This window comes from Lonchura striata, chromosome 6 (genome assembly GCF_050655825.1).
Source record: "Lonchura striata isolate lonStrDom1 chromosome 6, ASM5065582v1, whole genome shotgun sequence".
Classification (NCBI taxonomy): Eukaryota; Metazoa; Chordata; class Aves; order Passeriformes; family Estrildidae; genus Lonchura; species Lonchura striata.
In genome coordinates this window covers 32782582-32807739 of record NC_140708.1, presented here as the reverse complement: position 1 = coordinate 32807739, position 25158 = coordinate 32782582, and the positions used below count along the sequence as shown (strand labels likewise).

Below are 25158 nucleotides of genomic sequence, written 5' to 3'. Positions count from 1 at the left end.
TGATGTCATATCTCCAAGTGTCCTAGTACCTCTGAGGAAAGCAGAAGCAGAGGTAGAAGGGACTCCCCATGCAAGTCCCATTCTCTTTTCCTAATTTAATCAGGAACCACTTGCTGCCATGTAATTCCATGTTGCCACGTAATCTCCCCTGGCAGCCGTACTGATAGGATGAGCGTCGGTGCCTGACAGCGTAATATGTGCTGTGGGGGGCTTTGTGCCAGGGGCAATGCTCCAGCCTCCTCTGCCTCTGTCCAGCTCAAGGTTAAAGGCAGTACAAGCAGGGATCGTCCAGGTTTTCCTTCTGTCACAGGGATGACTCCCAGGCTGCAGTGTCCCAGCAGAAGAGAGCAGTCCAAGTCCATACAGGAGTCTCATAGCCCTTACAGTTAGGAAGCATCCAGCTATAATGAAAGAGAAGCACTGCACTTGAGATGCTTTGATCATTTAATTGTTAATTTTGGTAAGAAGTCAAACAATAATCCAGACCAAGAGAAACAGTATATATCCATGATTTACATACCCATCTGAAAAGTTGCTCAGGAAATAAGTGAAAACTGTGGTTGAGTAATGGAGGCAGTGGGAATTACAGGCAGTATCTTCTTAAGTCAAAGGTGTGATAATGACCTGATGACCCCAGGGAAACCCACAGGTGTGCAATCCATGTGGAACCCAGGCCTTTGCTGATTTGCTTTTTATTTCAAAATAGAAACTAGGACTTGAGCACATTTAGTCCTTTGGTATGTGAGGTATCTCACTTATATGAACAGGTCCATATTTTGCACTTCTCCACAGCAGAAATTCACTCCATGCAGAACAGTGATTTAGATTTTTTGCCAGTTGTGTAATTTTTAATATGAAATATTGTTATAGGATAATAGTTAAAACCCTCCCCGTCTACTGGCAGGTTTCACAGTTTTTTGGCTTGTGATTTTACAGGACCAGTTGGAGACAGAAGGATCTCAGCAAGTTGGCGTCAATCCTGATGCTTCAGAAATTCTGCAAGTCAAGAGAAGGCAAATGCAGCTTTATCAGAAGTAAACAGAAGCATGACATAACATAAATAGTTCTTCATCTTGTCCTGCAAATCCTGTAGCTTTTCCAGTTTTCTGGGAAATACAATAGATGGCATTTAAGAATTTTTGTTTTAAGAGGCAATCAAAACATTGCAATTTATAACAGACAATTTTATTTTTGTGTGGATACTTTGTGATTTATCACTGAATGTATTACAGATTCTGCTATTTATTTAAAGCTGTAAATGAAATTAGTACTAGATGACTGGCAGGCTCAGCTTTGTACCACTGATGGTAGAATATGAAATAATTTGTAATGAATAAATCAGGTGACTCTTATTCCATGTATGTAATTTTTGGATATTTTTGTGTTCCTGGAATATTGGCACCATTTACCTAAGAGAATACAAAAGCAAGATTCAGGTGGTTTAAGAGATTAACAAGTCAAAGGCCAGTGGGAGAAAAGTTATCACTGACTTGCCAAAGGCAGGTCTTCTAGCAGACATCAGGGAATCTGTTCTAGACTATCAGAATGTATTCAGATCATCAGTTCTTCAGTTTTTTCCAAACCTTCCAAAGTAAAAAATCAGAATCACTCTTTGCAGTAGGGGTAGTAGCTATTGACACATTAGGTAGCTGCTTAGAGAAGGTTGTAAACCCCGGAATTCAAGTGAGAGTGAAATTACTGTTTTAAGAAAATTACTCTTCACAAACAAGTCTATTATTTATATCCTGATTTAATACCAATCCCTTGTTTTTCAAATTTATTTGCAGAATCATTGGGCAAAAATGACACAATTTGACAGGTACATCTTATGAGAACTCTCAAATTACCCAATGGTTTTAGACAGTTTTTTTAATAGCATTTAGTACTACTAGCTCTCACTGGTTAAGTACATATAAACCATTGTAGATCTGGAGCATAATATGTAATTATTCTCTAGTCAGGAATAAAGTAGATAATTCTATTACTGAAAGTTTGTTTGGTTTTTCAATCTGAAACGCATCACTAATGAAATTTGTACTTATTTACCCACAGAAGTGCTTTTAAAAATCCTCCCTCCTCAGGAAATTCCAAAGGCTGCAATCTTGCAAACTCAATCACATGGTGATTCTTATGTGTGTAAAAAATGGTACAGGCTTTAAGAGCACACACCAATAGCTTTGGTGAGTTCAGAAGAAACACAGCTTAGACAGAAGCATGAGGGGAAGAGGAAATGTCTGGCAGCAGCTGAGATGGGAGAAACTTCACAGCTTGTAAAGCAGATCTAGAAACATGATATCACGGCCTTTGATTTGTTTGGAGAAGAAATGGAGTAGCTTTACTTTCCGATCCGTTTAGCTACAAAATGTGGGCTTATTGCAAAGCCCACAACAGAAAAACTCACTGACATTAGGGCTATTTTCAAGATGGTGCTGAAGTATGTCCTATGTAGGCCATGAGAAAATATCACTAATCTTTTTCATCAAAGATGAGGCATTTAGGGAATTAATAAAAACAGTAAAACTCTCAGTCTTACCATTTGTCATTCCAAGTCACTCCTCATGACCTTGATGCAGACTGAATTGCAGCATTAATCCAGCTGGCAAATTTTGTCACCTGGGTATAAACTCCTGGCTTGTTTTTTAACCCACATCCTTCACCCCAGCTCACGAGGCCATATACGTAGTAGGAGCCATTTTGTACACAAGTCAGGGGGCCTCCAGAGTCTCCCTGATGAAGGAAAGCACACATGTTCAAAGCATGGAGCAAAATAGTATCCAAAATCAGAATACCTCTCTCTCATCACAAGACTTTGAAGCTGTAATGATGTTTTTTTCCTAAAAGATGTACCATCAGATGCTGCTTAGCCCCTAAGTGGACTTGCAGTTCTGTGATCAGGTCAAGTGATACCAGACTTTCTGGATGTAAGTTTTCAATTTTTTCCAGTCTGTGACATAAATCTGACAAGGTCACATGAAATTTCCCTGGCATGAAAGTACCAGGAATTCAGAGTCTGAACTCAGAAAGATAAAGATGTGATCCCTGGAATTAATGAAAATTTAAGTTGTCTCACAAGCCTCAAAATAGCCTTATTCTGAGTTGCTTGTTCATTTTTTGTGTTTCATTTCTGATTTCTTTTACACCTTACAGTGGTAATTTACATGTTAGGAAGTGTTGTTCAAACTGTTTTCTACCTTTTAATGGTATAAGTATGAACTTGTTTCACATTTGTGTCATCTGTAATGAAAAGAAATATCAATATTGACTCTTGCAAGCCTTAGCTCTGATAGTGAGAATCAGATTAGACTTGGCAGTTGAAGTAGAGGCCATAACAAAATAGAGGGGAAAAAAGAGCAAGGTTTCAGGTTATGATGACAAACTGCCTCAGAAGTCTCTTTATTCCACAGATCCACCTGTAGGTGACAGTGGCAATATTAGCTCTAAGGATGGACGGCTCAAAGGGTACTGCAGAAAAGCTGTTGAAATACACTGATGTGAGAACAGATACATATGCAACACATTGCCAAAATTCTACACAGCCTGACTCTTTACACAAAAAATTAGTGCTCAAATACAGAAAAAGCAACAGACCTCACAAGAATCGATTCCAGGTTTCCGAAGATTTCCTGCACAAAACATGCTATCGTCCAGTTTGTCATTATGTAGTTTGGGTTCATTGCATTTCCTCTGTGAAATCAGCTTGACATTGGCATCTAACAGCTGATGGGATAAATCACCTATGGTATATGCACCAAAACAATGAAGTCACTTTTTTCCCATTCCTGTCATAATTGTCTTTTATTCAAAAAACCAGCTTGCTTGGCAAACAGATGGGATGGGGGAACACAAGAGGACATGCATGCGCTAGCCTGGGATGGAAAGAACTATCTGGATAAAATAATAAGTTTCCAATGAGCTGCACCCTGAAGTTTCACTCAGGACAGAGTTGTTGTCTAAATGAAAATTAAATCACATATTCAGAATTTAGTTCCAATCAGGTCTCTCTGTGTAATTCTGCTTTTCCAAGGTGCTGGTTATCTGCAGCTCCAAAGATCCCCATGGGACTTGGAGCTGCTCAGCACTTCTAAGACTGCTACTATTAAGATGCTTTAACATGCAAGCTAATGAAACAGATGAAAACTGAAAATCATACAATATTTAAGGGCAATGATTAATTACAGTGAATCTAAAGACATAACTTGACATCTAAAGGCAATAGCCTTAGTTTCAAAGTACTACATCTGTAGATAATTAAAGGTGGTTTATAAGTTTGGTTCTGCCTGAGTTTCAGGAAATATTCCATTTCTGCAGTGATTTCCTGAAATGCTAATAATAGCTCTGCTCAAAGAAGGATCCATTTAGTTTGAACACGTACAGGGTATTTGATATTCTTTGTTGGGGGAAAAACCCATAAAAAACCCCTTACCCTTTTTAAGGGAGACTTTTTATTTGTAACTTTAAAAAAATGTCCATTAAATTCTGTTGGTGCATTCTGATCAAATGAACACAGTTGTTTCTTGTGGACTTCAGTGAGAGTTATACAAAGGGAGAATTCGGTCCCATGTACCTTATCAGGCTGTATCAGTCACAAAGCACTGGGATACCTACTGCAGCCTCAGTGGCAAGTTTTTCTTCTGCTGCTTTACAGCAACACATCAATCAGAACATGAGATAATGCATTTTTCAGAAAATTGCCATTATCTTTTTTTAAGCATAATAATTTCTCCCCTTAGGATTTACCTTGGGCAAGACAGGGTTTTGGATAGGGCTGGTTGAACTTGAAAAGCTTGGGATGTTTTTTTATTTTTCAGTTCATCTGAAGGTCCAGATGCTGCTTCCAAAGAGCTTTATCTGACTCAATGGGCTGGAAAACCATGTGAAAATACCTGTCTTTCTTGGTCCTGTCTTGAAACGCACAAGCTATACAATAGCCTCTCTTGATACTGCCTTGCTTCTGTAGCTGTCTTCAGATAAGACCATGACATGGAGAGATGGATGGCAGGCTAAAAAATGCATCAGGCATCTTATCAGAACTCTGACAGGTTTGGTTGATTTTGCAGTTGCAGATTTCTGCTAATGAGTAATTTGCATGGCATGGTTTAGCTAACTTTATTTTTGAATTCCATGTCTTGGTTTCACTACTGTCTAAGTCCTCATTTGGGTCTGGCAATTACTACTGAAAGTAGCAGTCCACCTTGCCACTGGAGCACCCACCAAAATCCAGTTAGCCCACAAGTACCTGTCTCTGTAGTGCCCCATCCAGAAATGAAGCAGGAGGTCCCAGCAGGAAGGAAGAAGTCGGGGACACATGCTATTTTCACATGCTTTGTTTCCACTGCACAGTGACCATCAACAGGCTGCAGTTTAAGTAGTGCTAGAGGGGAGATAAACAATAAGAAAAAGTATTTGGAGCTAACTTTGATCCCTGTTGTTAGCAGTTGTTACCATGCCAAGCTGCATAAACCCAACATTCCGTTTGCCCCCCTCTGCTGGACCTGTTCCTATTGTTCGGCTCCTCCTGCTTGCCCATCACAATTTACATCTCAAGATTCAATCTTGTCTAGATCACAATTTTCCCTGATTATTTCCAGAGCATAGTATCAATGAGAATTTTGCATTGACTTCAGTGGGAGAGAGGCACTTCAAACAACAAAGGTTGGAGGTGAGCCATGAGAGTATCAAATAAAGGATTTACCAATATCATTGTATAGGGCATGACCCGTCACCTCTCTGTATTTGCCATGTAAAACTATTTGCACTGCATCAAATATTTGCTCATGATCCTCTTTCTTCTTGAGGTTCTGCTTGCCAAGGACTACTTGGATGTTTCGTTTTGGTTTTCTGGAAAAAAAAAAAAAAAATTTATACACAGACATTTTATATCAGTGGTGGTGTAAACCTGCACTTTTAGTAACAAGAAGTCAAGTTATTTCTGCCTGTTGTAAAGCTTGGCAAGAAGATTTCCTAAAATCATTATAGGAAGGCTTAGATAGGAAAGCAGTGGTGTTGGAATATGCATGTGCTCTTAACTTGTTGCAATCATGAAATAAAGTGATTTAAAGCTGCTTGTACACGGTTTTGTTTACATTTTAGGGCGGACTAGCAGTGTGCACAGTCTATTACTGTGGCAGTGCTGATGAGTGGCAGCTCATATAGCTATGGGAGTAGGGTTGCTTGCCATTGTCTGAGCATATTTAAAATAATATGTGTTGAAATTATTTCCAGTGTGTAATTTACCTGTTTCCTAGGGTGGTGGTTTCCAACGGATTCAATACAAATGTTGAAAGAAATGTAATATTCTAAGCTAGCTGATACAGAAAACAATTAAAGCTAAGTGGATATTTTGACTGTTTTGAAGAACTTAATTCTGATGTAATAGGAGATGTTGCTTATGGCATCCCAATATCTTTTGAGGTTTGCATAGTTCTTTTACACATTGCAAAATCTTCCTACTTTCTGTTTTTTGTTTTCCTCTCACACAACTTCTTTGGCTCATTTTGTTTGAGTGGGGCCTAAGTTTTTTATTTCAGTTAGCACAATTTTCAAGTATATAAATATTTTTTTAAATTTCTTTTTAATTTCTTTTTCTGTCCACATATATGTTTCCCTTTCAATTTGACTCCTAGCAATCATTTTGATTGCAAATATTTTGGATACCAAGCTACCTTCACAAACCATCCTAATGATAGGACATGCACCTACTTAAGGCAGTGTGCAGCAGTAAGAACCCAGCATGATTTAATTAGCACTCCACCACAGAAATGTTCATTCCCATCTGAAGTCTGTGTCTGCAGAGATGCCATCCAGGGATGTTTTCCAGGTGTAGCCTTGGATCCACCATAGATCTTCTTGAGTGTCCTATGAACTTCTGGTTGTCCACATGTTTTGAATATTTCAGGGGGGTCTGTAGGGGGTTCTGTTGGGGTCTCTTCAGCTGCATTGGAAGAGACAGCAGATGTACAATGCAGACTTAATATCAGACTAGAAGGGTTAGCCAGCAGGGAGTCACCTGCTGCTCTAGACCACCTACATGCTGCCAAATCACTTGCTATTAATTCTTTACCTGAGCAGGGTGAAACATCACAGTATTCCCAATCCACTTCATTATTTTTCCTGATGTAGCACCAGGGTTTTTCATCCTCATCAGGATTCCTGAAGGGAACAGTTGAGAGAATCAGCCAGTGAACTGATATCCTCCGTTTCCTGGGGAATGGGAAAATCTCCATGAAATTAGTGAAGGAGCTGAGGATTCTTAAGGGGAAGCTTCATGTTCCCATATGGGAGATGAACAAAGATAATGTTTCATAAGATTGACAAAGAAGATGCCTGAGTGAGGCATACAATACTGCCATATTACTATTCCCATGCCTATTCCCTATCTTAGCCATAAGAAAAATGTGGGACTGGTTCAAAACAAAGCAGGCAACTTCTGGAACCTCATATCAGCATGGTTAGAGAAGGCATCTCTAACATTCTGGTGTTTTATGGGCAGGCAGTGTCTAAAAAGATGTGAAATCTTAACACCATCAGTTTCTTAAATTTGTGAGCAGTTTTGTCCTCAAGGATCTCTTTGATACAGACCTCTACAGCTGCTTCTTCAAAATATTACCTGCAGAAGTTGTGTTCCCCAATGCCATAGGAGTCAGCATCCTCCATAAAGGCATTAAAAGGATGATCCAAGAGGTGGTGGGAATTCCAGTGCAGGCAGGTCCTGCCATTTTCTGCTTGGTTCACCCTACCTCTATATGTAGAGGAATCCTCTTCATAACAATCATTTGGTCCTGTAGAAAGACAATGCTTATATGAAAATAACTTTTGTGTTGTTCCTTGCTCAAAGTGGTTCCTCTTCCATCCTTTCTTGTTGTACATTCATTTTATGGCAGATCAGAAGTGCCTTCTGGGACAAGTAATTATGCTCCTTATTGTACACAGGCCAGAAATTAGAATAATGTCCCAACATCTAGCTTGATTGACTTCAAATGTCACCCATCAGAAGCAGTCCCCTCGGCCTGAAGAGTCACAGGCAACTGGGCAGGTATCTTCACTACAGTAGATTTTGAATGTTTAAGGAAATCCCATCATTTCTTCCCTTTGTGACGTGCAGCCTCTGAGGACCTCTGGTCCTCACTTATTATATACCAGTGGGACCTTGCCAAAGCACACTTAGAAAACACCAAGATTAGAATTGTTTCAAGTCCCTGTGCCAGCAGTAGCTGCAGAAGTCAGCCTCTTCCTCTGACCCTTTCTCCAAGGTCCCTGATGCCTCAGTGTAGTCAGGCTCTTGGGACAGTGACAGGAGGTCACCACAGGATGCTACAGGAATAGCATCAGCTAGTCTGGCTGCAGGGGGAAGCCAGCCCCTGGCTCTCTGGAGGTTCAGCCCTCCCTCCCCCTGAGGGGCTGTGACATACCGATCTCGCAGAATCTCCCTCTGAAAGGTTCAGGGCACTCGCAGGTGAATTTTGATCTGTATCTGTTCCGTTTGCAGGTGCCTCCATTTCTGCAAGGGTTTGGGCTGCACTGTTTGGAAGCTGTCAATGTGGAAAACACACAACAGCCTTGTCAAGGTGCTGAACACTACACAGCCACTTGCATACCTAGTGGAAACTGGGGAGAACTCCCACTCAGCCTGTTGGGAGTGGCTGAGTTCTCTGAATTCTCATGAAATTTTGCAGAATGCATATCTCTGGGGGTTTTACCAGTGACTGAACCACCACCTGGCAAATCAAACACAACTCATCACTGGCCTGGCCCATGGATGGGAGCTGCAGCATTACTAGGGCAGGATCACCCTCTGCAGTGGGTGATTTCCCACTGCAGATTGGCCATGCTAGCCCCACCACAATTTGTGCCCAGCTGAGTGCTCACCACGCTGGCAGGAGGGTCTCCTGTAGGGAGGCTTGCAGCTGCACTTAAAATAAGGTGGGGTTAATATAATCAGGCAGTCACCAAAGTGGCAGTTCTTCTCCAGACACGTGTCCTCCACTGTGGAAAACACACATAAAACACATATAAAACATATATAAAAAACACATCATCAGCATTTGTGTGTGCACAAGAACTGTGCCCTTGCAGGGATCAAGGGAAGATGCCTTCCCTTGACAGTCCAAGGAAGCTTTCATTTGACAGATGAGGACTTGGGATCTCACTTCTTGTTCACGGCATCTATGGCAAAAAATCTGTGGTGCCAATGAGCAGCTCCCCACAGCCCACCTTGCAGGGCATAGAGGAGCACTCTCTGCACTCCTGAAGTTTATTTCACTGGATGCTCTTTAGACAGACTTTGGCCTGGATGAGGTCCTAAGAGCTATGGACATGACTGTTCTGGGCTGTCAGAACACTCATCTCAGCAAACAGTGGGTTTATAAAGTTGTAACATTAGCATTAACTACAAAAATAAGGAATGTAGGTTAGCAAAAGAGCCATTACCTTTTTCACATGTAGTCCCACCATATGGTGCAGGACAGAGACAGCTGAAGTCACTTCCTCTGGCTTCACATGTACCACCATTCTTGCAGGGGCTGGATGAGCATGAGTCTGCAGAGATAGGGATGAAGATCTTTCAGCTTCTCAACCTTCATCACCTGCTTTTTCTTCTTGCATTTTGCGGTTGCAGGAGTCTGTCTTCCTAGGCACAGCATCCTGTAAGTGCTGTGCTTGTGCATCAACCCAGCACCCACAGGAGTAGTATGAGTTGCTGCAGAGTTTATTCCAAGCTGGAGTGGCTCATAGCTTTGGGTCTGGAGATCCTCTACTCCCCTTGCCCGATTACAGAGTTGTAATGGGGCAAGTCCCTTCCTTTGAGCAGAGATAGTCAACTTCCCTGCCTCTCCTTTTGAGTCCTCTGAGCAATCCCTAGGATCCTTTCCTGTTCTCCTGAAGTTTGGCAAACAAAAAATGAAAAGGAAATAAAACCCCTGCAACCCCTGCAACTGATAAAATAAAAAAAAATTAAAAAAAAAACCAAACCTGCTCTACATTTGGTTCCCAGCATAAATACAGAACATACATCCCATGAAAAGAGCAATTACATCTTACAGTGTCTATAGACAAATAAGTCTGTGCTTTTTTGTAGTAGCAATCAGAAATGTTCTGCATTATCAGAATCCATCCTGTGAAACCTGGAGATAAAACACAGGATCCTTACAAGAGAAATACAAAGAAGAACACTGCAAACAATTCTCCTAACTCATCCCTTTGATGCAGGCATTTTGAGAGCAGGCTGGCAGCCAGACCTGCCACACTCATGCTTCAAACACAGGGTTGGGATTTTACCCCTTCCTTGCCTTCCTGCCCACCCCTGACAGGTACCTTCCATGGAAAAGATGTCACTGAAAACTGTCTTGAGCCAGAAAAATTCCTCCGAGAACTCCTGCTGGAGGTTGGTGTCCTGCTTCGGTTCTGTAGAGTAGTAGTAGTTCTCATAGTCATCAGCCTCATCTGCAGGGGTGAAAAGAGAATGAAAGAACAGAGTAATTAAAATTGGAAGTAGACAAGTTATGAAAGAAGTTATTCCTGAGATGGACAGTACTTTTCTCTTTCAGCTCATTTGGGATGTCAGTGGGTTTAGTGATCATCTTGAGGAACAAAGACGCTGTTCAGGTCTTCCTTGGCATAAGCAGAGCTCACCTAGTGCTCAGCATGGCCAGCCTGAGCACAGCTGGCCCCAGAGCTTCTCTCAAGGATGCTCCTGGAGGGCACTGGGGCTCTGGCTGCCCAGATGGCTCCTCTGGTGACTACCAGGAAGTCGAAGGGATGCAGGCCAGGGCTCTCCAGGCAAAAGCATAAGGAGGCCCCGTTGTGGCACAACAGCCAGGGCAGATGATGAGGCTGGTACCAGCACAAAAAGAGATTTAGCTTCCTATAAGAAGAAGGGATTTTCTTTGTCCAGCTGCTTTGCTGACCATCACCAGTGCTGCTGCAGAATGAAGCAGGGCCCTTCCCGGCACAGGGGACACAGAGCCCCATCCCGAGAGCAGCTGGGGGAAGGCACCTGCACAACTTTGGGACTTCTCACCCACAAACCAGCCTCCAAGCAGGGAGGGGCTGAGGAGCCCATCCCTGGCTCTGCCAGCCCGTGGCCTACGGGAGCCAGAGGAGTCCCGGGGCCCGCGGGGAGCGCGGCTGTGCAGCCATGCAGGGGGCTTGGATTAAAGTGGGCTGGCGGCTCCTTGAGCAGGTACAGCGCTTGCCAGTGGAAGCCACTCCAGTGTTTCAAAGACAAGCTATGGTAATGAGCAAAGCTAAGCCACGTACAGAGACATTTTAAAAAGCTCTTCCCTAGGGCTGGACCGATGGCCCCATGGATAATGCTCTGCCTTGAACTGATTATCGACTGCATTATCTTAGTTTTCTCTCCTCATTCATTCACTTGCAGCCTTTATCTTTATTCTTTCTTTGCTTCTGAAAAAAAGAAAGAAATTTCACATTTGTACAATGGGTGTTTTATATTTCATATTAAAATAGAACCATCTTCTTTTCTTTTTTTTTTTTTTTTCCTACATGCCAACTCTCGTTTCTCACAAAAAAAAAAAAAATAGAGGAAAGTTTCACCTCATTTATTGCTATGTCAAGTCAAGACTCCTTTTCCTCAGCTCATTATTTCCACAGGAGCTGAGTCTCGACTATGTGCAAGTGTTGCAGAAGTGTACGCCTTGCTGAGGAACAGAAGGATCTTGCTGAAAGATAAGGACATTGTCTACACTGAAAAAAATTAAAATTAATGTGATGTAGTTAAGGAAGAAAAACAAAAAGGAAGTTTTGCCTGAAATTCAGCCTCCAAGTTCACTTTGTTGGAGAAGAAATTTTGCAAACGACTTGAGGTTGAGGGAACTTTCTGAAGTAGTCTGATTTTGTACCCCCTGTTTATTTTCAGAATCTTAGAGGGGCATGCTGGCTTTTATTCCACAGTTGCTGTCTGAAGGACCGGGTATCCTTTTTTATGGAAAAATATACCTGCTAAAAGTTATGAAGGATGAACAGAGGAGTGAAAACTACTAGAGGCAGACTGCAAACATGCCAGCATGCTTTACAGAGGCTGGTGAGGACTCTCCTGAATCAACAGTGGAAAAATTAGTGCCTTGAATGAGCACAAATAGCTAAGCCATTGTAGAATCACCTACCCTCGTTTTTAAGCCGACTGCTCTGTGTGTTGTTAAGAAATTACACTACTGTCACTTGATTTTTTTTTGGCATGATTTCTCAGCAACAGATTAATCATTTATTAAGCACACTTATGTAATTACTTGACATGTTAGGAAGGATTTTTAAGTTCATCTCTTCTGTAAACAAAATGGCCAAGATGTAATTCACGTTTTGCAAGATGTGCTTCTGGTGGCTCTGAGATGGTTGGGGGCACAATCCCCCATGTGCACAGATGGGGCAATTTTGGGAGAGGCTATAGCACACCTGAGGCCAGCTGGGCACCCAGCAGCCCTTGAAGAAGGCAGCTTCAGGTTGCCAGAGCTGAGGTAAAACAGCCAACACTGAGCAGCCCTCAAGGGCTGGCAATTACCATTTCAAGAAATTTAATGGCCAAGGCATGGAGTTCAGGGTGCATGTGGAAAGGGCTCAGAAGACATCAGCAAACCCTACTGGGGACCCTGTCCCCCATGTGGATATGGGAGTCAGGAAGCTGAGGTTACTGGCTGGGAGACCAGCCAAGGTGATGTAAGAGTGCAACAGATCTGAGAAATGACCAGTGTCCCTGCTTTCCCCATTGCTATCCCTCTTCATGAAACTGAGAAACAGACATAGCTCCTTCAGGTCACATGAGTGATGTTTCCCATCTCCCAGCTGTTCCATGTCATCTCCAGCTGCACAAAGCAGTGAAAAACAAAGACCAGAAAACCCTCACTGGGGCATATGATATCAAACTAAGAGATGTCTTCTTATTTATCACTGTTCTGACACTAAATAACTATTTGGCTTCCACATCTCTTATTTAAGAAGTGCTCCCATTCCATTTTTTTTAATTATTCATAACAAGCCATAGGTTTAGTAAAGCAAAAGCAACACTTTTTTTTATCTGAGCACATAATTAAGGCACAAAGTCTGATACACTGGTTGATTTAAACATATTACTAAATCAGAGTGTTCGCTCTTTGTAAGTGCTGGAAAACCTTAACATGCTTAAAAAAGCAGTGATCTGACATTTGTCACTGAAATGTGACTATTACATGAAATTAAATTAGACATCCTGCATGCAAATTTTCAAAGAATAACTTTCCTCTGTGTAGTACAAAAAATCCCCCCATAATTGATAGACAGAGATTGACTTTTAAAGCTTCAAATCAGCTTTGAGGTCTGGGTGATCTTTTAAACTGTGCAAGCTTTCATCTGCAGTTTTTCACATTGCCAAGAGCTGTCAATCAAGCAATGGATTTCTGATCAATATCCCCTTGTTCATTAGCTGACATGGGCTCTCTGTTACGGAGAGAACAGATACCCCAATGCCGACAGTCACACTGTTTTCAAAACCTTCCCTGGATCAAGTGATGACTAATGTTCCAAGTGGGAAAGTGATGCATTAGGATGCCATCGGGTGACCTGAATCACGAGGTAACTTTGTTGGACTGCAGTTGTCAAGATGAGTGATGTGCAGAGTTAAAGCCTATTGCCAACACACATCAAGAGTGCCAGAAAATACCCAGCATTTATTCAAGCTCTCTGAACCTCTGGAGACGGACTGAAATCTGGCCTAATTTAAGCAGGATGAGTTTTCCTACCACCCCCCTAAATACTTTTTGTCCCCAGCTCTGAGATTATTGCAGTCTTATTTTTATGAGGCTGAAATCCTGACTGTATTTTAAATAATGAGATATTCCACATTTACTTCTGCAGAGATGAGACCTCACAGTATTTCCTCCCTTCCAAGTGGGCTGTGGCTGGGAGTAGCTGCAGCTTCAGAAAGAAGGGAGACCAGCTAACAACAAAGCCAGAAAGCCTTTCAAATAGTTTTGTGACTGTTACTTAAAAGCAGTTTTGCAGCACTTTTTTCCTCAGAGGGATGGATGGGGAAGGGGAATCGTGATGGCTGAAGGATTGGAGATGCTAAGGGGGATGGGGAGTAGAAGATTGTAGAACAGTGGGGAGACAGATGTAGGACCATACACCATAAGGCAGGGTATGAGTTAAATTGTTAAAGGGATAAGCTACCATCAAAAAACAGATCAACCAGGTTGCACAAGGCTGTGTAAACCCTGAATCAACTGCATGACTGTGGCCAAATATTTGCAGAACCCAAATACTGAGCTCAGACATAAAAATTATTTGGAAATTTGTTTTCTACATACAGGTTGTTAGAACAGCAACATTGATTTGGGCACCGCTGTATGAGTAACAAGATTTCTGGTTTGACCTGAAAACCCAAATACCACTGGAATGAAAAGGAATGTAGATGAATAATGAGTGCATACTAAAATCCACCTTATTTTTTTGAAGGAAAAAGAGCAAAATTATTGTAATATTTAATTAGATATGCATTATAAACTCAGGTCCAACAGCCACTGAAATCAAGAAAAGAAAGAACAGGGCTTACCTTCAAAAATACTAAACTTATCAATAAAATCATAATCTAATACATGGACCACGTAGATTGTGAAAGGATATACAAATCCTCACACACCTACACATCTTCCCACAATATTCATCACAGCTTTTCCCTTATCAACATCTTAATGCGACACAGCCTTTAACGATTTTTACTTGCATGGGCTTGTTTCTGAATCATCTAGCACTTGGGACTAAGCCTTGCAGGCATAAGTTCCACAGTTAGTTGCATGCTGCAAGGGAAAGTCAGCCTTCATTTATTTGGCCTCCAGTTTTGATCGCCAGCTAGGCTCTTTGCTCATCTCTCTGTGAGGTTTGCAGCCCAGCATCATGACCTCTCCTCCAGACCATGGCCCACTGTATCACCCACGAGTTCCCAAAGAACAAGAAAGCAGAGAATGGCAGAAAAGCCCTGGTTTGGGACAGAATTGAGAGTTCCAGGTGTGATCCAGGAGAGCCCTGTGATCAGCTGCATGTTGGTAGTGCTGCTGTACCTCTGTTTTTGTCTCCAGTGTGTCAGACACACCCCTGGCTGGGACATGATGCAGCATTGTCTCCTGCACTGACACAGAACATGTGAGGGTCTGAAAGCACCCACCATATCACTTGTCCAAAGTCAAACAGACTTTCAACTTGATCATAGACCATATGTTAAGCACAGCAAGGCTCTCCATGAAGTTAATATAATTCAGCACTGGGCACTAGTGAAGGGTCTTAGTGAACCAGGTTGCCAGCCTCTCAGTTTTGTGGCAGGCAGAAGTGGAAATGAGGAAACTGAAACCACTTACCTTCCATCATGCTGGCCCAGAAGGACGAATGAGAAGCCTGCATGAGATAATAAAGGTCAGAGAGTCATTTTCTGGATAAAGCAAAAGCCAGCACAGAGCTTTGCTTACAGTACAAAGATTCTGTTTGCCTCTGCTGCTGGATGGATGTCCAGACAAGGATGTTCCCACCCCCACTTTGGAGCTGGCTGACCTAGATTTTAAGAGCTCTTTGAAAAGGGTAACAAAATGTCAACAACCCTTGGGAGAGTCTGGCTTTTCCAAGCATACAGCCTAAGCTGCTGGGCTGGTCTGATTTGGAGTAAACCTGACCTGAACGTGTTGTCTCTTTGCTTGTGAGGTGATGGCACATTGGCTCTTTGTCCAGCTTCTCCGAGATGCTGACAGAGGCCATGCTCCAGCTGGCTGCCAAAGCTGGAGCCTGGGAGGTGCCCAGGCGTGGCAGAGCTCTTAGCCTTTGAAGAGTGTGAGTGAGGTTTTTCTGAAAGGAAAGGCACTGACTCTACACCAGGACACATCCCCAGCGTGACAATTTCCGTTTGCTTTCCCTCTTGCTCTAAATCCCAGCTGAGGACAGGATTACCCACCTGCAGTGAGGATACACATGCTAACAGTGGGTGTGAAGGAGATTTGAAGCTGCTATTCTTCATCCCTCACATAATTTTAGGGAATAAAATGTATTTCAAAACAATTTAACACACATAGTAAAGACAGTATACATACAAATACAATTATTATGTGCACCTATGCATTGCTACAGATAAAATTAACTGTAAATATGTGCCCTGATTAGTCACACATTATATATAGAAGAAAGAAATCTCAGATAATGCAAGTTGAGACTAAGAACAAATGAATCAGAAGCAATGAATCAGAAACAGGACAAAATAAAAAGCTCAGAATTCATGTTTGTGAATATTGTCTGGAATATATAAATGAGCTCTTGCTTCAGGCATCTCTGCATCCCTCTTGTGTTTGACCCAGGGAGAACAGGAACTCCAGTTCTTCCCTTCCCCACTGACTTTAATGAGAGCAATGTCCCCTGAACCACTCAGCAGAGCCCCTTCCCAGGTGCATTTGAGTGAGCCACACACATACAGCACTAAATCCTTTGCAGCTGGAAGGACACACATCCTCACACAATTGCCCCTCCTGAATTAGTGCAGAGATGATGGTAAATGAGAAGGCTGTAAAAGCTCTGTCCTTGGTGTATATGTTTCTTGAGTGCAGGTACAGAATTTGTCAGATCCTTTGCCAGACCCCAGTGGAGACTAAAAGGTCTAATTGCTCCATTTACAATTAGTGGTAGTGTTCATCCATAAACACAGACTAAAACAAACCCTGCAAGTGTACTCCTCTCTTTTAGAGGCACAGATGAAACAAAGAACAAGGGAGCAGCACTGGGAGCACGATGATGCAAGTAACATTTCATCTCACTCTCCAGCTCTCGGTGCTGCCCTGTTGTGGTGTTTGCCTTATGGGGTTGGAAAGGGTTTGGCTCTGAAAGGTTTGACTGAGTGACTTTGCCCCTGCACTGGGGGCAGCCCTTGGCACCCCAGGGAATGCTGGAGCGTTTCAGCCCAGGCTGAGTGAGGTGCACCCTGCTGTTCTGTGCCTCAGTTTCCCCAGCTGTAGGGTGGAGATGACAGTCTCACAATGCTCATACCCCAAGGAAATAGGAAAGATGACAGATGCAGCATTGTGCTGCACTACTTTCTTTCCCAGGTTATCCACCTGCTGCTCTGTCCAAACATGGGTAGAGCTGACCACAGAAAGACAGGTACCCCAAACTCCCTCTTACAATAAAGTAGTGCCCTCAACAATGTGCAGGTTTACAGTATCATCCTGCAGCTTGGTAGCTGGTGACTGAGTCAGATTTTGATTCCCGCTTTTGGATGAAAGCCTCTGTCTGCTGCCACAGTATAAATATTACTAGGAACAAAGGCTTCTGGAGCACCCAGCATAAAGAATCCAGGAGTTAAACACTATCTTTACTGTAAGGCTTCTGTATCTCCTTTTGTGCTGCAGCTCTCCCTCCTCGTGTGCCTGTCACAAGGTGCAGCAGCAGAGCCACAAGGGACAAAACCTCAGGCAGAGCTGACTTCTCAGCATGGAGAGTTTTCTCCTCTGTCCTGGGGTCTCTTGAACCACTCACCAGACCACACTGGTTTTGAAGCACTTTCACCCCTGCTAGCCAGGAGGGGGCCGAATTTCAGCTTTTTGACTCATGGCGTGAAGCTTGCCATGGTGGTGTGCAGCAGAGGAGGAGGAAGAGCTCACTCCTTCTCTCCTGTGTGCTGGAGAGGATGTGGGATGCAGGATGGGGGATGCAGGATGGGGGATGCAGGATGTGGGATGCAGGATGGGGGCTGCAGGAGGGAGGCAGGCAGGGGCAGAGAAGGCAGGGCCCCTGCCTGCAGTGCCGTATTGCTCGTGGCCAGCAGAGGAGGATCTTGTCCTTCCGACGAGGTGCAACGCTGAGCCCAAGGAGGAGCAGGATTTGAACAAAAGGAAGTGGGGCGGGAGGAGAAGAAATGAGACCGTGGGCTGGTTTCACCAAACGGTCTCCTTGCTGCAGCTCGACACCGATACTTTGTGTGCTCTCTCAAGAGGGAATAAAATCACTGGATTCTGTTCATAGCAGTTCTGCAGTGATGAGGGGCAGAGCTGGAAGAATTTGCAGAGAGCAATTTTAAATTTTACTACTTCAGGCTCATAAAAAAGAAACCCTACCAAAAAAAAAAAATAAACAAAAAACAAAAACCACCACAAAAAAAAAAAAAAAACCCAAAAAACAACAACAACAACAAAAAACCCACAAAACCCAAACAGTAAACAGAAAAAAAAAAGCTCAGAGAGACATTTTACATGGGTACAGTGCACTGCTGACTATGGAGCCAACTACATTTACAGGTCTCCTAGAAAAAATTGTGACATTCAAAATATCCTAATTTCACCTGACCTTTGTTGTATTTCGTCACTGTAATGATTAGCACTTCACTAAAATGTCATTCTTCCAAAGAATCTTCAACATCTTGCTAAATAGATTTTGTACTAATTACATTGCACATACATGATACATGCAATTATTCCATTTCAACTCCTTAAGAAAGAGAGACTAATGAAATGCAATAGATTTCAAACAGGAATGACAGAACCATGAGCTTTCTTTATCTCAGGATGGAATCCTATGGCTCTTTCTCAGACAAAAATGTCCAGTAAATCTCTAGCAATTCTTTCTGAATAAATCCAGGAAGATTTGGCCCCAAATTCAAGGGAAATTATTTACAGCTGCCAAGACCATTCTCCAGCTGAACTGTTTATTGTGTCTTGGGTACATTGCTACCTCTTATTACAATAAAAATGAATCACTAAAACACAAAAGCAGGTGGAGAAGGAGAGCAAAAAGGTTACAACCCAGGGTTATGCTGTGAATTTACATGTGTGCAAAACAGACTTCTAGAGAAAACAGGGTAATCATTCAAGCTTACATGACAGTGTATTAAGAGAGACAAAAATTAGCTCTATACATGCACAGAAACTGCAACAAAGCACATCAGGAATTCCAGTATTAAACTGCATTGGTAGGAATTGGCTTATTCACTCAATTGCATTAAGTCCTGCAAATTCTCCTGCAACTTGTCATGAAGTGGCCTCTGTGGCAGAAAAACAAAGATTATGCTTTCATTTGTTCATGAGTGCAGTCACAGCTTTGCAGCCAAGAAGGAGGTGGGATGGGGTTGAACTGAAGAATGAAGATGGATATTTGATCAACTTCCATCCACAAGTGACACAAGCCATGAAGGAGCCACGAGGGCAGACACAGCTACTGCCTTCTTGTAGTGAACCCCTTGATCCTGCTGACAGCTCTCAGTAGGAACCTTTGTCTGGGCTGCTTGCCAAAGGAGGAGGGAATCGACAGTTCTGATGCTCTTACAATCGGCCAGATTTTTGCCTGCAACCATCTTGGGTAGTGACAGTCTTTGAACTTCAAGGGAAAGTGGCTTTTCCAGCAATGACATTGTATTTCTCAGCCAAGGCCATGGTTGCAGTATAATGAAAGCAGGGCATATTATCATCTGGAGCACACATGCAACACATGTTGTGTTTTTAGCCTGGGAAACCATTCTCTCAAAGGATTCCACCAAAACCTCTTCACTTCTTCACTTTTCTGCTAACAAGGCATCTCCTGCCTCCACACTGAACTGCAATTTGTGCATCAGAGTAACTGGTGTGTTCCTTATCAACCAGCCCCAGAGAAATTCACACTTAAAATCTTCATTTTGCTGATTATTTAGCGGTGAACCTTTCCCATGGTAGCTCCTGATACAAAACCCACAGGGATCCAAAAAAAAGCAAGATCCTTCAGAGCTGCTGCTGCAACCAGTTTGGTCCTCTGCTCAGGAGTTATCTGCTCCTGTTTTCCAGGAGATCAAAGTTGCCAAATTAATCTTTGCTCCGTAAGAGGTGGCCTGGTAGCAGCTGGATGTTTTCAAAGCTCGCTGGTGATTGAAATGCACTTGTGCTCCCAGGTGAAAAATGGGGTCAGCTTTGGATGCCGCAGCACAGGGAAACTACAGAAATTCAGGGGGGTGCAGGAGCCAGCTAGTCACACTAACACGAGCGCCTGTGCTATCAAACACTCCTGCAGCCAGTACTGGGAATGCAGGTTATACTGCTAGACTTAAAGCTTATGCAAAGTCATTAAGACCCTTTAGTTACACGGGATATCAACCTGCACGCTGCAGGGCATAAGCTGATTGCCTTCGGGGGTCAGCGAGGAACGCTTCCCTCTCCGAGAGCACGGTGCAAAATTAGCTGGGGGCACTCCCAGGGCTGTGTTGCTTTCCTGCTGCATCAGGCAAATTTAGGCGAGCACTGCAGAAGGGCATTGCACATTGCACCCCATGGCCACCAATGCGGGCGGGCCCGGCAGCGTTCGCTTCTCCTCGCGGGGACCGGCACGGCGCAGTGCGGAGCCCCGCAGGGAGGGCGAGGGAAGCAGCAGGGGACTTTACAACAGGAACGGATCCATTGGGGGTTAGAAAGAGATGCCAGACAGAGTTGGCTTTGGAACACCCAAAAATGTTGGCCTCCAGCGCCTGAGGCAAGGAATGGCCTGCACTGCTGGCAGTATCCTGCGCTCTCCGAGACGGAGATGGGCCCTTATGACAACAGTTTCCTTTTTGCAATTGTTTGATCTTAATGTAATACTTTTATCCTTCCCTTTCCACTACTAAATGCACTTGGTTATTGGATTGGGCAAGGCTCATGATTTCAAAACACTTTCCATCACAACTAAGTGGACATTGATTTTTTGAAGTTCCAAAATATTAAGTGAAGAGCCACCTCTGCTACCCTGACCCTTGCGAGTCTTCCTCCCCTCTGCCAGGGATGGTGAGTTTGCAGGGATATCTGATACAAGGAAAAGGCCTGATCTGAACACCAGTAGATTTTAAAATAACGATTTTTCCCGCTGAATCACTTTAGAACACAGTTAAGTGGGAGCTGCAGCCCGGTGTACGGGAAGAGCTGTCACTGGAGTGCTGTGGGATCCAACTTCCTATTGTCCTGTTCCAGATTTCTCTAGCCCAACTCAGCACAACATTTAAGCACGTCATTTAGCTCTCAGTGCATTCCAGAAGAGTTGCCTCAATACAAGTCTGGATAACTGAGGATACACAGCTCCGTTGCAGCAGAGCTCTTTGGCTTTCTCTTTGACTAATTAAGGAATACTTAATACAATACCTTGATGGCAGGCATATTTCTACTACAGTGTCTTGCTGAGCAGAAGTAGAATGAAAAGCAGGGGTAAAACCCCCAACCCAAGAAGACCTGCCATGTGTGAAAACAATCTTTGGTGCAGTTACATCACCATTATTATTATTCTAAAGTAAAGGACCAAATTCAGTGCTCTCCATGCAGCTCTCCATGCCTTTTATGGAAATAGTTTGGATTCATGCAGATGTAATCAGCTTCTTTTTAGGTAGTATGAAAGAACTGAATGAAAATTTTTGTCGTAGGTTTCTGCTCCAAACCTGCCAGATCCATGAATATCCAAGTATTTTCTTGTTCTATTGTGACTAACTCAGCATGAACTACTGCTTAAACCCATGTTTGACTTCTGCTATATTTCACCAATTATATTTGTTAATCATCTCATTACTTATAAAAACTTCTAAAACCAAATTCAAATAAAAATTATAAAGATAGTGCTAGAAAAGGAAGAAAATATGAATTTAAGAGTGTTTTCTGTGGTTTCAGCAAAGTTCAGCATCTATTATCTTTTCATTCAAACTATTTCAGTGCAACTTTTTCTTCAGGACAAATCATTAAGACAAAAATATCCTCTCGTAACTTGTTTGTCATGCAATGGTCACATCATGGCAACTCATTCCCTCTTTTTTTTTTTTTTTCTGGGATCCATGCCAAGTGCTAAGCCAGAAAACCTTGTTATATTAATTATGAAGAAAAAACATGTTTTATTAAAAGCTAGCCTGCTGAATATTCTGTCGTGCTGCTTTTCAGTGACAGCAGAATTGCTTTTGCATTTTAGCAATGTTAATGAATTTTCAGGAGCAGGAGGAGATATACTGTACATTTTCCATAGCAATTTTTAAAGCAAAGTCAACTTAGGAATGTCAAAGCATTGACTCAAACTAACCCTTAGGACTCTTTAGAAAAAAAACAGGGCAAAACTTCATGTTGTCTAAGACTGGCCCCATATCTTCCTAACTGAGCATGAATTAACACTGCCAAATTCATGCTGAACTTATTTGTATTAGACAGGGTTTCCACAAAGTCTGTAAAACTGGCATTTAAGTACCCTAGAGCTGGTCCTCTCAGTAAGATGCTACATGCATACTGGACCAAGTGTGGCATGTGTCCTGGTGATACACTAATTTTTAATTACTCTATTAAGTTGTGAAAATCACTCATCTCAAATTCCAGACTTCTTAAAAAAATCTATGTCCCATTAAACACCCTCACTATATATTTTTCCCAAATAATTCAATTTAAACATGTCAACATCTGAATTTTTGTAATGCATTTCAGTAAATGTGAACATGCACACATAGGAAAAGTCACTAAGAAAGCAGATGTTTTAAAGAACCTCAGATTCCTTCATGAGAAAATCTACTTGATTGCTTGGAAGAACAAAAGAATTTTTTTAAAAACTGACTTTTAACTTTTCTTTGATTACAAGTCATTCTTCCAGTCTTCTTTAAAGAGGAGATGAATAGATGTAGGAAAGTATATCAAGCTCTGCCAGAGCAGAGCTCTGGTCACCCCTAGCTGTGTTGAATATTTTGCCATTAACCTTCCTCCCACATTAGCGACAATGATAATTCAGTCATTCAAAACATATTCTACTTTTTCAGAAGTGTTTTCAAAGCTGCTGAGGCAGGGCCTACCTGACTTGTTTAATCAGATATTTTCTCCCTTCAGAATGAAGACTGGAAATAAGGAAGAAAGTTTTTACAGTGAGGGAGGTGAGTCAGTGGCACAGGTTGCCCAGGGAGATGGTGGATGCCCCATCCATGGAAACACCCAAGGCCAGGCTGGATGGAGCTCTGAGCAACCTGCTCCAGTGGAAGTTGTCCCTGCCCATGGCAAGGGAGTTGGAACAAGGTAATCTTTAAGGTGCTTATAACCCAAAACATTCTATGATTTTAAGATGAGTTGCCCATGCTGCAGCCCAGGGTTTTGGGCCAGGAGAGAGACCACACTCCCCACCACAGACCATTGGGAATGGTGTGGCCACTCAGTGTACCCAGAAGAGCCATTCCTTGACACTGTAGGTGTCTGCTTCAAACAAACCCATGGGGCTTCCCTCTTACGTTGCATTAACTTAATCACCTCAATGGCCTGAAACGCAGATACAGCAGAGCTGGCACACAGAAAGAAAAGGAGAATAAAAACATACTCACGCCCAAACATGTGGTCCCTAGAAGAATAACCAGTGGAAGAACCTGAAGCATCAAAGCACTGATAACCATCCTTGTTTTTAATTCGAAATTAGCTTTTTCTTCTTGCCTATGATTTTTCAGACAAGCCACAGTCTTTTGAGGCCAGGCTAATTCAGTGCAAATAATTAACCGTGCTTCAAATATTGTTTAATGTTCAACAGATTGCCCTGATCAAATAATGCATCCTGTCCAGATAATCACTGCACTGACCAGTGGCAAATGTTGCAAATCAGTAAGCAACAAGGATGGGAACAGTATAAATTAACAATAAAAACAAGCATTTACCATGTATTAGAATTATTTTTCAACTATTATTTTGAATTGTAAAAAAAGTGTGAATCATATTTACTTCTCTCGCACCTGAAAAACAGTGAGGCCTTGTTACATAATGTATAATTTTTAAAAGCAACAAAACCTGTCATTTTATTATTTTCTGAATTTCAGACATGAATCAGAGTTCATGTTCTCAAGTTTTTTCCACTAATGTGAGAACCGGGATTTATTATTTTTCTAAATTAAAAATCTAAATTCTTGAGTAACCTTTATTCTCTGAGGCTGAAGCATTTGTAACAAAATTAGCAACACAGGAAATCAGAGAATTATTGTGAGAATTGACAACCCTCTGTAGCAGAAATGGTGACAAACTTTTGCTGATCAGGTATTGTTTGTGCTGCATGTTACAAAAACAAATCAAGTGACCATTCTTTCTCCAAGACAGTTTAGAACCTGAAAAGGAAGAAAGTGATAGAAATAGTGTCCACATGTTGAAATATGAGGAAGAAAACAGTGAAATCACAAGGCCTTCAAAATTTCCCATCCTGAATGTGATTTTGTGGTGACAAAGAGAGATACTGAAATTTGGATGCCAGAGAACCTTGTTTCTGATGATTCCTTACTCTGGAGCATGAACATTCCTAAAGGAGATTTCATATACCAAAAATACAGAAAGAATTTTGGCATCCTGACTATGCCACACGTGCATACCTTAAACAGGTGCCTACAAGCAATATGTGTTTGAGTCAGTATGTTGGTGGCCAGCCACAAATACAAGTTTTCAAAATTGCAGATTCTTTAACTAGTTAGAAAGACAGCAAGATAAAAGGAGTTAGATAACACATGACTTTATGTAATGTGTCCTTGAGTAAGCTGATTTGCACTGAATTTTAATAGAGCCCTGATTCATCAAATCTCAAACAGAATTAAGGTATGGACTGGATCCTAATAACATCATGCTTTATATCCATGAAGGATAAATTAAAGGATGCAAAACTGCTATTGACAAACATTGATTATATGTACTTTGATGGACTTTGAAGTTGTGCCAGATGCGTCTTATCAGCCTCCGAAGTTTTCTTTTAAATCTCATTGCATAAGGCTTTTACTTTTTAATTATTTTTTTCCTCAGCCTCTTTGATCAAGAAAAAATGTAGATCATATTTGTGTGATGCTATTTCCTATGCATTTTATTTAGATATGCCCTTGTGCACAGCTCATGATATGTAAAAAAATGTTACACGGCAACCAGTGATCTTACCCTGTTATCCAGGGTGCTATTTAATACTTAACTGACCTTCCAAGCTGCTGAGTGAAATTCTGCCATGTACAGAGAGCTAGCACAATGCTCATGGTCCTTTTATACCACATAAATCTACCCAATTAGATGCAAGGCACAAGGTTGCTGCTCTCCCTTTTCTACTAGGAGGATTTTGACCAGTGAGAATGTCCAGTGTGTCAATTTTTCTTCTGCTCCCTGACAGTGGCAAAGTGGTCCTCATGTCAGATCCAATGGGAAGGCAAACCTCCCTGCAACTCCTTCTGGTTTTGGGAGATAGAGTGAAGTTATACAGTAAGTTTAA

General features: G+C 42.1%; 2 protein-coding genes across 9 annotated transcripts in view; one reads left to right on the top strand and one right to left on the bottom strand.

The window, feature by feature from the left end:
• NRAP (nebulin related anchoring protein) overlaps positions 1-1990 on the top strand; it is a 47745-nt gene extending 45755 nt beyond the window's left edge. For all 6 annotated transcript variants that reach the window (XM_085582799.1, XM_021525954.3, XM_085582797.1 and 3 more), the window contains one exon: positions 937-1990. In XM_085582799.1, coding sequence (XP_085438925.1) covers positions 937-1038 — 102 coding nt within the window. In that variant the 3' untranslated portion in view covers positions 1039-1990. The remainder of the gene's footprint in view (positions 1-936) is intronic.
• Positions 427-23428, bottom strand: HABP2 (hyaluronan binding protein 2). Of its 3 annotated transcripts, none has more exons than XM_021525958.3 (14): positions 23264-23428; positions 15336-15372; positions 10309-10437; positions 9427-9534; positions 8866-8982; positions 8409-8528; positions 7607-7778; positions 7061-7149; positions 6700-6931; positions 5693-5838; positions 5237-5371; positions 3589-3734; positions 2534-2727; positions 427-996 (listed from the first exon to the last, which is right to left on the bottom strand). In XM_021525958.3, the coding sequence occupies exons 1-13, from the start codon at positions 23330-23332 to the stop codon at positions 2557-2559; spliced, it is 1671 nt and encodes a 556-aa protein (XP_021381633.1). In that variant the 5' UTR covers positions 23333-23428; the 3' UTR covers positions 427-996; positions 2534-2556. The 3 variants fall into 3 exon arrangements, with proteins under 3 accessions (XP_021381633.1, XP_077640823.1, XP_021381635.1); XM_077784697.2 differs by lacking the exon at positions 23264-23428 and adding an exon at positions 17488-17619; XM_021525960.4 differs by lacking the exons at positions 427-996; positions 2534-2727 and adding an exon at positions 4884-5000 and having other exon boundaries at positions 3628-3734.
• Positions 23429-25158: the final 1730 nt, after the last annotated feature.

Excerpts from the sequence above, each read along its gene's own strand:
- HABP2 (XM_021525958.3), bottom strand. The coding sequence starts at position 23,332 with ATGGTTATCAGTGCTTTGATGCTTCAGGTTCTTCCACTGGTTATTCTT. Across the intron at positions 8,983-9,426 it reads TGGGACTACATGTGAAAAAG|TGGAGGACACGTGTCTGGAG; the intron begins GTAATGGCTCTT and ends TGTTTTCCACAG. Across the intron at positions 7,150-7,606 it reads GGGGAACACAACTTCTGCAG|GAATCCTGATGAGGATGAAA; the intron begins GTAATATTTTGA and ends TGTTCCCTTCAG.